The sequence below is a fragment of the Neovison vison genome, chromosome 2 (genome assembly GCF_020171115.1).
Source record: "Neovison vison isolate M4711 chromosome 2, ASM_NN_V1, whole genome shotgun sequence".
Classification (NCBI taxonomy): Eukaryota; Metazoa; Chordata; class Mammalia; order Carnivora; family Mustelidae; genus Neogale; species Neogale vison.
In genome coordinates this window covers 208,130,030-208,145,321 of record NC_058092.1, presented here as the reverse complement: position 1 = coordinate 208,145,321, position 15,292 = coordinate 208,130,030, and the positions used below count along the sequence as shown (strand labels likewise).

At 46.8% G+C, this 15,292-nt stretch overlaps 1 protein-coding gene across 50 annotated transcripts in view; it reads left to right on the top strand.

Moving 5' to 3' along the window:
- Nucleotides 1-15,292, top strand: part of SORBS1 (sorbin and SH3 domain containing 1) — a 227,514-nt gene that overhangs the window by 153,026 nt on the left and 59,196 nt on the right. For 29 of the 50 annotated variants that reach the window (XM_044240147.1, XM_044240197.1, XM_044240168.1 and 26 more), the window contains 4 exons: nucleotides 268-330; nucleotides 10,242-10,289; nucleotides 10,415-10,544; nucleotides 12,633-12,747. In XM_044240147.1, coding sequence (XP_044096082.1) covers nucleotides 268-330; nucleotides 10,242-10,289; nucleotides 10,415-10,544; nucleotides 12,633-12,747 — 356 coding nt within the window. The remainder of the gene's footprint in view (nucleotides 1-267; nucleotides 331-10,241; nucleotides 10,290-10,414; nucleotides 10,545-12,632; nucleotides 12,748-15,292) is intronic. The other 21 variants (XM_044240175.1, XM_044240193.1, XM_044240198.1 and 18 more) reach the window with 1 other exon arrangement.

The following is a 15,292-nucleotide window of genomic DNA, read 5'->3' as shown; positions in this document are numbered from 1 at the left end:
TTCCATTCTACGAATAAGATTTGGCTTTTAGATTTTGTTTTTATAGTCCTTTTTGGTTGGTGAAAATTTTATTTCACTTATTTGCATGATGTGCTATATTAAAATGACTAAGGCCTTCCTAATTCATTAATCTTGTGTTCAGTGTGATGCCGTGTGCTTTAATAACACTAAAGTAGGTAATCATTCAAAAGAGTCAGTTGCGGGATTTGTGAGCTCCTCCACTTCATGGTGGGTAGTTTCAAAATCCACTGCTTTTCTCTGCTACAGAGGACAATCCTTACACTCCTACCTACCAGTTTCCAGCATCTACTCCTAGTCCTAAATCAGAAGGTAATTAAAGGAAACTCACGTGCCTCTCTTTGTGCTGGTGCTGTTACTTTCTTCTTCACCTTGGGTTTTTTTCTGGTGGCTAACGGGCTGTCTCCCAATCGTTTGCTTCCCCCAACCTTGTGTTTTGTTGGTTTAGTCTCACTCCTTGCTGCCTATATGACCCGAGTCTGTCTGGATGGATTTTAATCCTGTTCCCTTGGAGTTTCCATGATCAATGGGGTAACCAATGTAGCTTAGTTATAATGCTTTGAACATGTGGGGCTCTGGGGCCAGTATTTGGGGTGGTCACATGGTGCTGGTGGCTTAGCAGTGACATGGGGAGCCAGTCATCATGCTGCCAACAACAGAAGTCACCCAGTTCCCATATGTGCTACAGCCCATCACTGGGCCCCTCTTGTCATAGATTTTCAGGGTGTATCTCCTTGGTAGGGAATTCCCAAAGGGGTGTCCAGGTAAGAGATTCCTTCATGGTGGGAGATGATGTCCCTTGAAAATAAGGGTTTTGGCCACGTTAGAAAATGTTTCATGAAATTGCTGGCTAGGAATTTGGACCTGCTGGGAAGGATTGCCACACACGTATCTAAGAGCAAAAAGTCTAGGTGTCCAAAAAGGTTTTAAAGGTAAGTTAAAGACACCATTCTTAGGGACGCCTGGGTGGCTCAGTTGGTTAAGCAGCTGCCTTCGGCTCAGGTCATGATCCCAGCATCCTGGGATCGAGTCCCACATCGGGCTCCTTGCTCAGCAGGGAGCCTGCTTCTCCCTCTGCCTCTGCCTGCCATTCTGCCTGCCTGTGCTTGCTCTCTCTCTCTCTCTGACAAATAAATAAAATCTTAAAAAAAAAAAAAAAAAAAGACACCATCCTTAGAATTACCCTCATCCCAGGGATTTTCTGACCTTTGGGTGAGTGACGTAGAAAGAGGGATGTGAAAAGGGGCATACAAGAGGAAGTTCCATTAAATGCTCTTCTAGGATGAGATGTTGATCTCTCTTGACTGATTTGATTAATACTGAGCGTTAGTAACAACACATTGTCCTTGGAACTGAAAATAGTGCCGTGGATAAGACATGTCCCGTGTTCTCAAAGGTGCACATCCAGCAGTGAGTTAGACAAGGCCCCTTCCTCGCACCATGTCCAGAGTGGGGGCAGCTGCAAGGGCATGTGTTCAGAAGGCCAGAGGAAAGCTTGCTGGTGCGAAGGAGATCCTCAGTATATACCTGAGAATGTTGATGAGCGAGGCTTTGGACCATGGTACCATAATTCTTTCTTAGAGATGCAGCCCTATCGTGCCCCCTCAGTATTTCTCTGCTCTCATTAGCTCAACAGACTATCCTCCACAGCCCTTTTGGTCATGGGTTAGGTCGTGCGTTCACTCATTCACCAAACTCTCACTGATTACCTCTCACATACAGAAGAATGCCTGTTTTAGTTAAAATACCGGATTCCATTTTTGTTCTCCCTTTGATGTGCTCATCCGTGGTTTCCAACTATTTCATGCCTGATTTGGAAGAAAAAAAAGTCTCCCAAACAAACCCAGGCTTGCAGCTCGATGCTGATGATTTCATCACAACCAGTGACCTCCTCACTTCCAACAAGAATCTATTTGCTGTGCGATAAGCTAGTCTTTTTATCCTGGAGTGCAGATTCTAGCCAGAAGCATTGCTTAAGAAACAATTGACTGAGCCAAGAGAGGGAGACAGTTTTGTTCTGTTTTTAGGGTGATTTTGACTAAATGCGATTTTCAATTGGTGCTTCATTTGGACTTGAGGTCCCAGCACCCTCCTTCTGGGCTCCCTTTTGGGGAAGATGACAAGTGCATGGCAAGCCTGAAGGCGTAGTGTCCCATAGGCAGTGGAAGGCTACCTGGAGGAGTCCTGTGGACAAACACAGAGACTACGTGAGTCCAGAAGAGTGCCATAGGCCTGCCGCAGGCAGTGCCAGCAACTTCCACGGTCAGGCTGGCTGTTGGTCTGAAGACGGGTTTCGTGGCCACACGCACAGCTGCCACGGTCCTCAGCTGCCACACCTAGCACCCTGGCTAACAATGACGTCAGCTTTTTGCTACAGGTCAAGTCAGGCACTAGAGGGAATTGGGGTTATTTGGCCTTGAGGCAGAAACAGTAAGGGATGATATGGTAACTTGTCACCTATAATGTAGGAAGCAGACCTTAATATTTCTTGTTTTGAAAGACCAAAGAGGATGAAATTGTGAAGGATTAAAAAGGGGGGAAAATTAGGTTGAACATAAAAGATTAATAATAACCAAGATGATTAGGCTTTACCACAAGTGTCTAAGAAGTCTTCTTCCCTGGAAAGATTTTAAAAATAGGGTGGATTTCATTGCCCCTGCTCCTGATAAAGATGACTGAGCCAGACATAGACCACACATATATTCAATCACTTGAAGGCTTTTTACAAATGAAGATGTTTGAGCTAGATCACATTAAAGAATTGGGGTTTTTTGTTTCCTTTTTTTTCTTTTTCTTTTTCTTTTTTTTTTTTAAGTAATCAGAGATTCTCTGGCTTGTGGTTGTGACATCTGTAAGCTTTGGTAGGTCGCCTTCAGCTCTGTGTTCCTGACAGGTGGCCCTGGGCTCTGCACACCCTTCTTAATGTGGGAAATATTTACGCCTTTCAAAGAAAGGTGTTGAGGACAAATTAGCACCTAGCCAGGGTTCTACCCATAGGATTTAATGAGCATTAAAAAATAGCCCATTTTACTGAGAAATGTGAGCTGCCATTCCAGGGTCTGTCCTCTGCAAGGAGAACGTCGTTGCTGCAGGTTTTTTGGTTTCGCTTGTCCTCAGAATTTAAAACTAGAATTGTTGGCAATAAACCTATCACAGCCTAGCCTAAGGGCCGCTGCCTCTGTCTCTGTCTGAAATCCTAGTTGTTTATCCAGTATAAAAGAAGATATTTCTAAGTGTCTGAAAGCTGATTCTCCTGACTAGTAAAAGACTCCAGGAAAGTTTGTGTATGCCGGCGTAACAACATTTCCCCCGCTCTCCAACTATAAAGAAAAAGCAAACTTGTCCAGACTTTCAGAAGATAAATAGAGTTATCACACCTTAATCCGTGAAGTTTAAAATGTACTTGAAAAGAAACCTGTAAACTCCCAACAGGGAGCAGTCCCTTCTACTCTACTCCTTTTGTGATCTTTGAGACCAGGCTGTGGGACAGGAGCAGTTTGCTCTTTGTTTCCTGAGGTAGTTGGGAGAGACTGGGGGGCTAGGGACCCGAGCAAGAGCAGAATGAATTCAGGAGATTGACTTCTTGAAACTTCACTATGTACCCCGGTCCCTAGAAAGCTTATCAAAAATAACTTCCCAGAAACCTTTTGGGAATAACTTTAAGTAAGGTTAAGCAAATGAGTTTTACTTTCTTTTTTTTTTCTAACCTTCACTTGACCCACCCTCCCCTCTCCATCATTCCTTCCTCTGTGACCCAGAGCTGCTTGTCTGTGAATTCCATTCCGTTCTCTCTCCTGCAGGCAGAGAGATGTCCTTCTGTAGCCTCTGTGATGTCTGATCAGAAAGATGGGGGTGGGGGCGCCTGGGTGGCTCAGTGGTTTAAGCCTCTGCCTTCAGCTCAGGTCATGATCTCAGGGTCCTGGGATCAAGCCCCACATCGGGCTTTCTGCTCAGTGGGGAGCCTGCTTCCCCCTCTCTCTCTGCCTGCCTCTCTGCCTACTTGTCATCTCTCTCTGTCTATCAAATAAATAAATAAAAATCTTAAAAAAAAAAAAAGAAAGAAAGAAAGAAAGTTGGGGGTGGGGGGCGGGGAGAAGGGGCTGTTGAAGTGACCGGAGCCAGCCCCACCCACTGCCACACCCGGATGTCGAGGGGTTGCTAGGTGGGTCTTCAGACCCCCTGCCCGTGGTTTCCTCCTGGGGAGGAAGCGAGAGGGGGCAGGCTGTGGAGGAAAGGCCTCAGACATGCCGCTGCAGCCTCGCCCCTGCCTCCCACTTTAGGAAACAGCCGTGTGGTGGCTCGGACCTCAGCAGCTCACAGGCGTAATGCTATCAATAATAATAATAACAACAACAACAGCATAACCACAACTGTGCCTGCCGCGACCACCATTTATTGAGCCCTTACTGGATACACAGCCTCACGTGCTAAATGCATGACAGCTATTAGCTTGCTTCATCCCCGTGGGGATGAAATGATAAGTCCTCATTTCATCAGTGAAGGTTGGAAGACTCGGGAAGGCTAAGTAATCTGTGCAAGATCACCCAGCAGTAGCAGGACCAGGTTTTCAATGCGGATCTCTAGGGCCCTTCCTACTCTGTTCTACAGCACTGCTGATTCCTTTCCCTCTCCTGCTGCACTCTGTGTTCTCGGCTGACCCTCTCTGACCCCTAAGCCCAGGCGCCAGCGTCTCCCAGGATGGTGTCTGGGGTGGGGGGGGAGAACGTGTAGTTAAGAAATGTCCCCAAGTGATTTGACGCCAGTACTGAGAGCCACCAGAATGGAGGGGACCGCCCTTTCCACCCTCCAAGGAGAAGCTACTCTCCAGTGCAATCCAGGGAATTCAGATATAGAATTTGAGGGGGGCTGCGGGTTCAAAAGAACCAGCCTTCCTACTCTGAACATGCCCAAATGATGTTGGCTCTCTTGACGGGCTTTGTGTCCACAAAACGGCCAAGCTTTTCAAATGATGCCTCCACATCAGCACAAAACCAAGTCTCTGGTGTGTTACTCCACGGTGCATGGCCTGTTAGAATACTTCAGGCCATGTCAGGGCAGAGGGCTGTCCTATCAGCCAAAGGGGGACGTCCCAGAGACCAGCTTTCCCTCTTGCTTTTGGATGCTGCTTCCTCCACTGTCCGGCTGACAGTGACCACTGCCCCCTCCTGGTGAAGTGTCTCAATGCGTCCCCAGGGTGTGGTGACATACCATGCCACAGTGGTCTGTCTCATGGACCTTTCTCCTCATTCCTAGATGAGGATGCGCCAGGACAAAGATTTAGGAGGCCAGTTTCTCCCAGGCACGTCTGTATTTGAGTTAAAGTAATCCTCCACTGGCCTTACAGAATTTCTAAGAATAGCCTTACCTTGCTGGAGTTCAAGCAAATAGATCTATTGTGAAGCTGCCTGGCTGGGCAATGTGTGCCTCCTGCCCCCCGCTCCAGCTCGCGCTGCCCAGGGGAGGCGGGGCCGAGCTGGCGGGGCCGGTCACCTTTGCTCTCCTGAGGACAGCCAGGCAGGAGGGTTCCGCCCGGCCAGTGCAGCCTTAGACTGGACCGCAGGATAGCCGAGAGCTCCAGTTACTCCCTCTCCACCTCCTCCACGGGCTGGGAATGCCGCTGGAGATGAGGACGGTGAGTCTCGTTCCAGCCCTCGGGTCCTCCGCACGTCTTCCTCTTACTTCTTTCCTTCTCTGTCTCATTCTCTTCTCCTTCAGTTCTTTTTTTTTTTCCCTTTTCCTGTTTGTTTTCTATAGCTACTCTGTACCCTTTGTTGGTCTTTTTTTTCTTCTTCCTAATCCCTTAAAATTTGCCTTTAACTGAACCGAAGCAGCTTTGGGAATTTCTCCCTGGGCTCTTTGGACTAATCCTGACCACCCTTGTCCCATTTCTCCTTTTGCTGATTCTTCTCTCCGATCCCACCCAGACTTTGTCCCCACTTCTGCGTATGTCTTTTTCTTTGGCTATTTTTATTTGTGGGGTGAGTGTATCTATCTTGACCCCTTTGTCTTTTGTCTTCCAAAGTGTATGGAACGAAGCAGAAGGAATTAATTCGAACGGTAGAAAAAGATTGTGTCAAAAATGAGCCCCTGATGTTACAAAAATAATCTTAAGTTTAAATGCCTAAGAAATGTATAAAATTAAAATTTAATTGATAAAGGCAAGTGATTGTGTAAATACTGGTTTTTGTGCATCTCATTTTAGTCACTTTTTTTTTTTTATAAAATAATCATTCTCGACCAGCACTTGTTCCAGTGTTTTTAAGATTGTTATAAATTCTCAAGAAAGAAACCCCCAAGTCCAGGAAAAGCCTTTTTTAGAAGTTCATTTAAAGTTGCTGTGGTTTAAAAAGAAATTAAGTGCTTCCCGGCAGTTTTAGGAGAGTAGCCGTCCCCAAATCGAGCCTCCGAGGATAGACTGCCAAAGCCTAGAGGACAGTCACTTGTGTGTAAAATTCAGAGCCCAGCAGGGGCCTTTGGGTTCCAGAAGTGGATTGTTCACCCTGAGTAAATGCTGCTGAGCCTAAGGGCTTCCTGGAAGTCGCTGGCACCGGAAGTTCTGGGTGTCGCTGCCAAGGCTCAGAGGGGCACTCTCAGCATGTGGCTCCACCAGGAGCGGCAATCACAAGATCCCAGCTCAGCTGAGCCCCCTAAGGCGCCGCTTTAAGAACCCTTGGAGAAACTGTAATGGCAGGATTTCAGACACAGACAATGCCTGTGCTCACAAACGGCTTGAAAAAACATTTCATTTACTGCCTCTTAACTGTGCTTAAAAACGTACACTCCGTTTGGCTAACTCCAGTGTGCAGAAACGCAGAAGGGTGATCCTGGTGCCCAGTTTTCCCATTCATCGGTATTTTTAACTTCATATCCATCTACCCCAGCGTGGGCTTGGCCTGCCAGGAGAAGGGAACTAGAGGAACAGCAAGTAGATGACGTAGCAAGAGTGACTCAGTTTTACCCACTGTCTCTAGAAACCAGCAAAGAACTAGAAGTCGGTAACTCAGAAAACTTGCATAAGGGCCGCCTAGGTGGCGTAGTTGTTAAGCGTCTGCCTTTGACTCAGGTCATGATTGGGATCGAGCTGTGTCTGGGTCCCTGTTGCGTGGGGAGCCTGCTTAACTCTTAACTTTCTCCCTCTGTCTCCTCCCTGCCCCCGCTTGTGCTCTCTCTCTATTGCTCTCTCGCTCTCTTTCTGGCAAATCGATAAATACATACGTACATACATACATACATACAATCTTTACAAGGAAAAGAAAGAAAATTTGCTTAAGCATCAAGAAGGAGGGGGTGATGCAGAAAGATAGCAAAGGCTTCAAGGTCTAGAAGTCAGTCTGGCCAACACCATAGTGCGTGACTGGAATTTCAAAACAACAGCCTCTCCTGCCTCTTCCATAATAAAAATTATACCAGAAGAGCCACAGTTTTTCCCAGGATTGGGTAGATGAGGCCGGGGTGAGGAGCAGAACAAAGCCCTGATTCCTGTCACAGGGAAGTGGAGTCAGAAAGACCTTGAGTCTATTCCTGCTTTGTCTTTCTCTCACTGTGTGGCTAAGGGCAAATTCTCTAAACCTCCCCGGGCCTCCTTTTCTTGTCTGTGAGATGAGAGATGTCCTTACCTCCAGTTTTCGTGATGGTTGAGTGAGATGAGGTTAGTAAATTAGCAGCCACTATTTGGCACTTAATGGGAGCTGCTCTTGTTTTTATTCACAAGCAGAGGTAGAATTTTCTTATGTTAGATTTCTTTTCTTTCTTTCTTTTTTTTTTTTTTTTTTTTAGTATTTATTTGACAGAGAGAGGGATCCCAAGTAGGCAGAGAGGCACCCTGCTGATCAGGGAGCCCGATGTGAGGCTCGATCCCAGGACTGTGAGATCATGACCTGAGCCAAAGACAGGCTTAACCCACTGAGCCACCCAGGTGCCCCTTATGTTAGATTTCTAAGACAAACATCAATTAAAGTAAATTTTATGTCCCCTGGGACCTGCCCGGATTCCTCGTGTTTGGTCGAATCTGTGGAACTTCAGTCTGCTGTCTTCGAAGGTGAGCTGAAATCCACATGTTGGACTCGGTCCCACGGACACAGAGAAACGAAAAGCTTGCTTCCCTAGAGGAGCTCCTGCCCTCCGTTGGCTTAGCCGGGTGACACTGCTTTCTCCACCTCTAACAAATAAGAAATGGCTTTAAGAGTGTTCAGTCATTCTGATGTCTATTGCCTTCTCCCCCATTTTTTTCTCCTCCTACTTTTCAAAATACATAAATTATTTAACTCCCCAAGCTGTTCTATTTTTTTTTCCATCTTATAAGAACTATTTCTCATTTCCTTCTAACGAATCTTCCAGATTTCTATGTAAGGAGGCTCTGGGAAGAAAAAATTGTTTCAAGAACATGGACTTTAAACGTTTTTTGAATATTTAAATGCCATGTGTCCCTCATGAAAACGTTGCTTCTTACCCCAAGAACCAGGTAATAGTTACAAACTAACCCTGATCTTCCTCACCGTCTACTGTTAGGCTGTCAGTCCATGATTCAGAGATACAGGGTTTTGAGCTAAAATGCGAGGCTAGATTTTAAGTGGTACATACATTGGTTCCTAAGTAAGCTAATTTCTCATTTGGCAGCCAGTGTTTTTCAGATCTCTGCAGTCAGAGCTGATTTTTTGCTTTCTTTGACATCATGGCATTTTTAGCAGGGTAATCAGAAGTTCTGTTAAAAAACAAAAACAGGCAAGACAAAATTCTTCAGAACGGTACTCCAAAAATACATTTCTGGATCTCATTTTACCTCTTCCGCCCTATTTTCAAAAGTTAACGTAAATCAGCTTGCACATTTCATGTATAGCAGGGCAAGTCTTGTTCAACTTTGGTAACAACTAGTTCTTATCCTTGAGTGGATGGAGGAAGGGAGGGAAAGATAACTTGGTACCTGATGCCTTTCCTTTATTTGGGCTGGGAGGAGACCTGGGGCAGATGAAAAGAGGAGAGGCTGGAACGAGAAGGGCTCCAGGAGGCACCTGGGTGGCTCAGTCTGTTGAGTGGCTGCCTTCATCTCAGGTCATGATCCCAAGGTCCCGGGATCGAGTCCCACATCAAGTTCCCTGCTCAGCAGGGAGTCTGCTTTTCCTTCTCCCTCTGCCATTCCCCCTGCTTGTGCGCGCCTCTCCGTCAAATAAATAAATAAAATGCTTTTTAAAAGAGGGGCTGCCAGAGAAGTCGTCTTTGAATAATACTGAAAATAATAGCAGTGTTCGTTTTATTTCTACTTCACAAAATACCCCAGCCTTTCCTGCTCTAAGACTTAGATGTGCAGAGAAACAGGACTTGATTAACACTTAGCCAACATGTGACAGTGGGTTCTTTGGCTCGTGTTTGAAAAATCCGTTTCAGTAAATGTCCGTGGGCTCTCGTTTTGAGTTCAGGGCGGCTGCTTCGGCGAGGGGCTCAGCTCTGGTCTTGGTTCTGCAAATGTCCGTGTCCTGGGGTTCTCTGTTGAGGGGCGAGTGTCTCACCCTTGCAGAGCAGTCCTACAAGACCGTGTGAGTTCGGTCCATTCTGGAATCACTGTTCAGACCCTGACCCTCTGAGGACCCTCGCAGGGCAGCCCTGCCAGCATGTGCTGTGTCATGAGGAAAGCAAGCTGCTTGAGGAACTAGGCTGAGGTGGAATCAAAGCAAGGGACCAGAAGGTCCCTCTCAGCCTGTTTCCTTAGCTGCAGCCCCTTTGGTCAATGGTATTGTGCATGGAACTGCCCCAGGTAGAACAGGTCCCAGCCGTGGTGGGCTGCTGAAGCCGTCTCCCGGGCCTCCCTCGGCCCATCCAGTAGTGGGACCGGCAGACTCTGGGGAACTCAGCAGGCTAGACCGGAGACATTCAGGGACCTCTCTCTGCCCCTCTTTCCTGTCCAGGCTGGGGACCCTGTGTTCTCGATTTGCTCGTGGAAGTTGTCTTGAGGAGGCTATTTGTCCCCATGCTTCCTTAGCGTCAGGTGGCAGTCAACCCCCAGGTGTCACGAGTGGACCTTCCGGCCTGCAGGTTGGCCGGCCCTGTTTGGTTGGGTGGGCTCTCAGATGGGGTCTGGGGGTGTGTAGCTTCCGGCCCTGGGCCGTCTCTCTGTTGGGCTTCCGGTGTGGCCGGACACCGGCGCAGAACGGGGCAAGTGGGGGGACATGTCACCTGGTTTTCTTACCTTAGCCGGCTTGCTCCTGATTATGTTTTGTTTTGTTCACTAGATGATGATTCAGATCTGTACTCACCTCGGTACTCCTTTTCTGAAGACAGTAAGTGATGTAGAATTTTCTGCTTGCGGGGGAGGAACAGAGGGTGGTGGGTGAGGAAAGACATCTTCCTGTCTTTGATTTTCCTCAGTTTTTGCAAGTCTTTCGTACCCACTTTTCTTCTCCAGCAAAATCTCCCCTTTCTGTGCCTCGCTCAAAAAGTGAGATGAGCTACATCGACGGCGAGAAGGTGGTTAAGAGGTCGGCCACGCTTCCCCTCCCAGCCCGCTCTTCCTCACTAAAATCAAGCCCAGAGAGGTAAGTGCCTCCCACCCACAATCAGCTCTGAGGGTTAGGGCTTCCATCCCCAAGCTACCAGGGAAGTGTCCTGTCTCTGCTGGGCCAGGCAGCTGTAGAGGCAAGAGTCGTGCAAACCTGATTTTGAATCCCTGTGACTTATTCTGAGTCTCAGTGTCCTCATCTGTTAAATGGGGTTGCATTTTACATTCATAGGGATGCTGCAAGGATAAAACAAGGTAATGCATCTAACGTTTCCAGTAGTTTCTGGCTCCCCATATGGGCTTAATGAACACTGGCTGTAATTATCATGACTAAGAGGAATCTTAACTGTAAAATTTGTCATGTGTTTTCATACTCTTTGTGCATTCTGACAGGTCCATACCAGAGAATATAATTTTAAAATGACGCCACTTATGTTTTTTGAAGACTTTATATATTTGAGAGAGAGAGAGAGAAAGAGAACACACATGTGTGTGTGCAGGCACACTCTCATGAGTGAGTGGGGGAGGGGCAGAGCGGGAGAGAATCTCAGGCCGACTCTACGCTGAGCACAGAGCCCGATATGGGGCTTGAGCTCAAAAACCATCCTCAGATCATGACCCGAGCCGAAATCAAGAGTCCCATGGACGCCTAACTCACTGAGCTGCCCGGGCACCCCAAAGCCACGCCTTTTGATGCTTATCGTGGAAAGATAAGGCTTGAAGTGGTTCTGATGATGGTGTCGATCATCTCCTCGTGGCTGTGCTGAATGACCAGTTTTTCTTCACTGAGTTCTTATTCCCGACGGAGCAACCTTTGTATGCCATCTGGAGGGGTGTCCCACGCATCTCCGGGTTCCCTCTTTCACCACTTCCCAACAAGGCTCTGCGCACACTGCAGAATTTTTTCCCCTCTACGTACACACTCCGTTTCACACCTCCGTAACTTTTCCATCTTCACAGACAAATGAGTGGCTGAGTCCCACACATACATGACAGCATCTGCCTGAGGATTTTGATAATTAATTTGAAAGGAAGGCTGGGTATATACCCTTAAGTCCTTGCGGGTACACACTCAGGTGCATTCATCAAACATCTGCTGGGTTCATTCTGTGCGTGGATTGAACCAGATGCTGTGGGGGGATGGAAGCATATACAAACCACGGTCCCTGCCTTTGAGAAGCTGATAACTTTGCGGGGGAAAAGGGAATTATACTCACAGTGCAAAATGCAATACTGTCCGTGCCTTAAAAAGGTGTCAGCAGGGATGCCTGGGTGGCTCAGTTGGTTAAGCTACTGCCTTCAGCTCAGGTCATGATCCCTGGGTCCTGGGATCGAGTCCCACATAGGGCTCCTTACTCAGTGGGGAGCCTGCTTCTCTCTCTGCCTCTGCCTGCCACTTTGCCTGCTTGTGCTCTCTCTTTCTGACAAATAAATAAATAAAATCTTAAAAAAAAAAAAAAGTGTCAGCAACTTCCAAGGGTTCATGTATCCTCTAGAACCCATTGCTGGCTCAGGTTAGGTATCTGGGGCAGGGTGTGGATTAGGGACGAACGTGGTTATCAGTCGCAAATCACATTTATTCAGTGCTTACACGGTGGGCCTGCTGCTCTGCCAAGTGATTTGCATGCACTGTCTCATTTAATCCCTTCGCTATTCCCATTTTTCAGATGAGGAAACCAAAGTAGCCATGGGTGAGGTGCTTGGCTCAGCTCACCAGCTAGTGAGTGCAGTAGCAGGGACTGGAACCACAGCTGATGAGCTCTGGGACCTTCGTTCTCTCCCACCACACTAGTGGGAGTGGGAAGAACAAGCACGTTCCAGGAATGATGAGCCCGAGAAGAGAGCAGGCTTTGCCGCTGCCGCTTCCCAACCTTCTCCTCATTCTCTGCACGGTTGGTGCCCAGCTTTGAGCCGGGGACGCCTCAAGCCCTCTTGTGAAGCCAACGCAGAGATGTAACTGGTTATTTTGAGAAGGAAACCAGCGCCACTAAATGCTTCGCACAGAGACCGATTTCATGCTTCAGATACAAAAACTCCTTGATTAGACTGTAGTCAGCCAAAGTCAGACCCTGTCGGATGCCAGTTTTCATGAAAATAGCTCTAATAGGATTTTTTTTTCCTCCAGAAACGACTGGGAGCCCCCAGATAAGAAAGTGGATACAAGGAAATACCGCGCAGAGCCCAAAAGCATTTACGACTACCAGCCGGGCAAGTCTTCTGTTCTGACCAACGAAAAGATGGTAATGTGTATATTAAAGTTCTTTTGTCTCCCCTGCTGTGTTCTTTAATCCGGATGCCTTGGGCGCTTGGATTACATTCTCTTCCCCCTGAGACAGACTTTTGCTATGTTTTGAAGACAAATGAAGAAATGAAGTATTTTTACCCTTTTCATTTCTGCAGGTGTTGATAAAATAAGTCCTGAGAGTCTGCTTTGGAAGAAGCCGTATTGTGTTTTGTTGTTCTTTTTGTGCATGATTTGAACTAATTTAAAATGTTCTACTAATGTAAAGATTGATTTTGCTCCTGTCTTTTTAAAAATGTCTAACTGTTAATTTATCAGGCTTATTACTAACCTGGACTAGACTCAGATTATTTTTTAATAGGTGACTCTTATTTGAACATGCATACATTTTGTAGAAGTTATGAGTACATCATAAAAAATTGCTAAATAATTAATATGATATTGTGACTTGGGAAGAAAGACCCAGACCCTGTTAGAATATGTCTTGTAGATCTTCCTTTGCTGACAAGTGCACTATGGAGGACGCATTTCCTATTCAGTCTGGTTTCTAATTCTCTATATGTGTTCACATCACCAAGCAATTTTGAGTGGGGGAAAGGGCCTACCTGAGCATTGAAGACCACCCTGGAAAAGCAGCTTCTTCTGTGAAACAGGAAAGAATTTTTACAAACTGATTAGTTTCTTATCTGCCACCCACGCTCCCTTTTATTCACCCTTCGTTGGGATAGCTGGTTCAGAATTCTGATCATGGTTACAGGGATTCTCCAAAGCTCTATAAATATTGCAGCCCTCCAGCTGTGCCAGCAGGATGGATTGTCACGCTGGGGATCGGTTTTTATTAAAATGCGGTAACCACACTGAGAGAGATTAAGTAGGCCTCTGAAAGTCAGGTTCAAGTTATTTTCCCTCCACCTCTTCTGCTCTACATGTTTTAAGTAATAATTGATTTGACTTTTACTAAAATAAAAATGTGACATCTTTAAAAGCTCAAAGGGAGAAAGTAATTTTAATTAGGAAGAAAGGTCAACAGTTCACAGAAATGCTTTAGAGTTGTCATTCTTTAGCATTTACTGTGCACCACAGTTATTTTAAGCAAAAAGTTGAGAAAGGAGCCAAGAACTTTGTCTCTGTCTGCACCCTGCCCTGGGGGTTCTCTCCCTGTTAGAAGATCACACGCACCGAAGTTACCTTCCACGCGCAGGTGTGCCCAGAGAGACAGTCATGTGCTTTGGGAACATTCCTGATAACAAGTCAGGGACACACTGTCACGGATCCACACACTTCTATGACTTCAGAGACTCCATTGCCCTTTGGGTGCTTTTGTTTGGGCGATAGTGTTATTCCTGGGTGGTCTTTGCTTTAATGAAGGGCTTGCCCCTTTCTTTGATTTCCCCCTCCTTTCCTTGGTTCCCAGTAATTTGACCACTATTCAGCATTTAAAAAAAAAAAGAAAAAGAAAAAAAAGACATAGTTTTGTTTTTCCTGTTGATACCACAATGGTTACAACCCATGGAAAGTGATAGAGGTGCCCATTGGGGGCCTCTGGACAGTTGTGGCAACCGTGCCTATGGTGTTCAGGCCCCTGGGCCAGCCCAGTGACAGGAGGAGAAGGCCCCAAGCGGGCCACGGAGGAGCACTGTGGCCAGCCACGTAATTCAGTGGCCAGCCACGTAATTCAGTGCCTTCGCTCTTCAGCGCTGTTCTTCTTTTTTTTTTTTTAGAAATTTCAGCCAGGTCTGCGTTTCACAGTCTACTCTTCCCAGTAGTTGAATTAGTCCTTTCTTTTTTGATTTTTTTTTTCCCCCTTCTGTTTTGCCACATGAACAGAAAAGTTGGAATGTGTCCGTGTCTCTTGCCTTTTGGCATCCAATATCCGGTTTGCCAGAATTTGAGGACACCTCCCACCCCCGCCCCAACCACCACATGCACACACACACTTTTGCCTTGTTAACTCTGGATAAGTATGCTAACTAGTGACCGATATAGAATCTAAATTTGCTCTTGGAAGTGCACAACTCCTTTCGAGGGGAAAAATGTTTTGTTTTTCCAATTTGTTCCTGTCCACTTCAACCTGCCAACTTCAATGTTGACCTCACAGGCACACGTGCCTGTTGTTTGCAGGAAGGTTGGTAGTAGACTGTAAGGGCTTCTGAAGAGCTTGTCTTATCCCTGGGGCAAACCCAAACCATCGCAAGCAGAGGAAACCCTGTGCAGCCTTCAGAATCCCCCACGACAGGCTTACTGCCTGACGTCTCCAGCCGTGTGGCAGACTCCTGTGATGGTCTTCATAACTCCCGAGCCCCCGGTCATCCTAGTCTGAGCCCATCATCTTGTTCTCCCACCTCGGGATTAGAGATCTAGTGGTCAGGCCCTGCTTTGTCAGAAATGGCCTCTTTCAGGCTTTGTCCCTTTTACTTTCCTCCAAAGTCCCTTCCAGAACTTTAGCTCAATTCAACAGATATATATAGACTCACTTTTAGGTGCCAAGCCTGGGTTAGAGGTTGGGTTCCCTGCTGATCCCACAGGAGCATATTGGGAAGGAC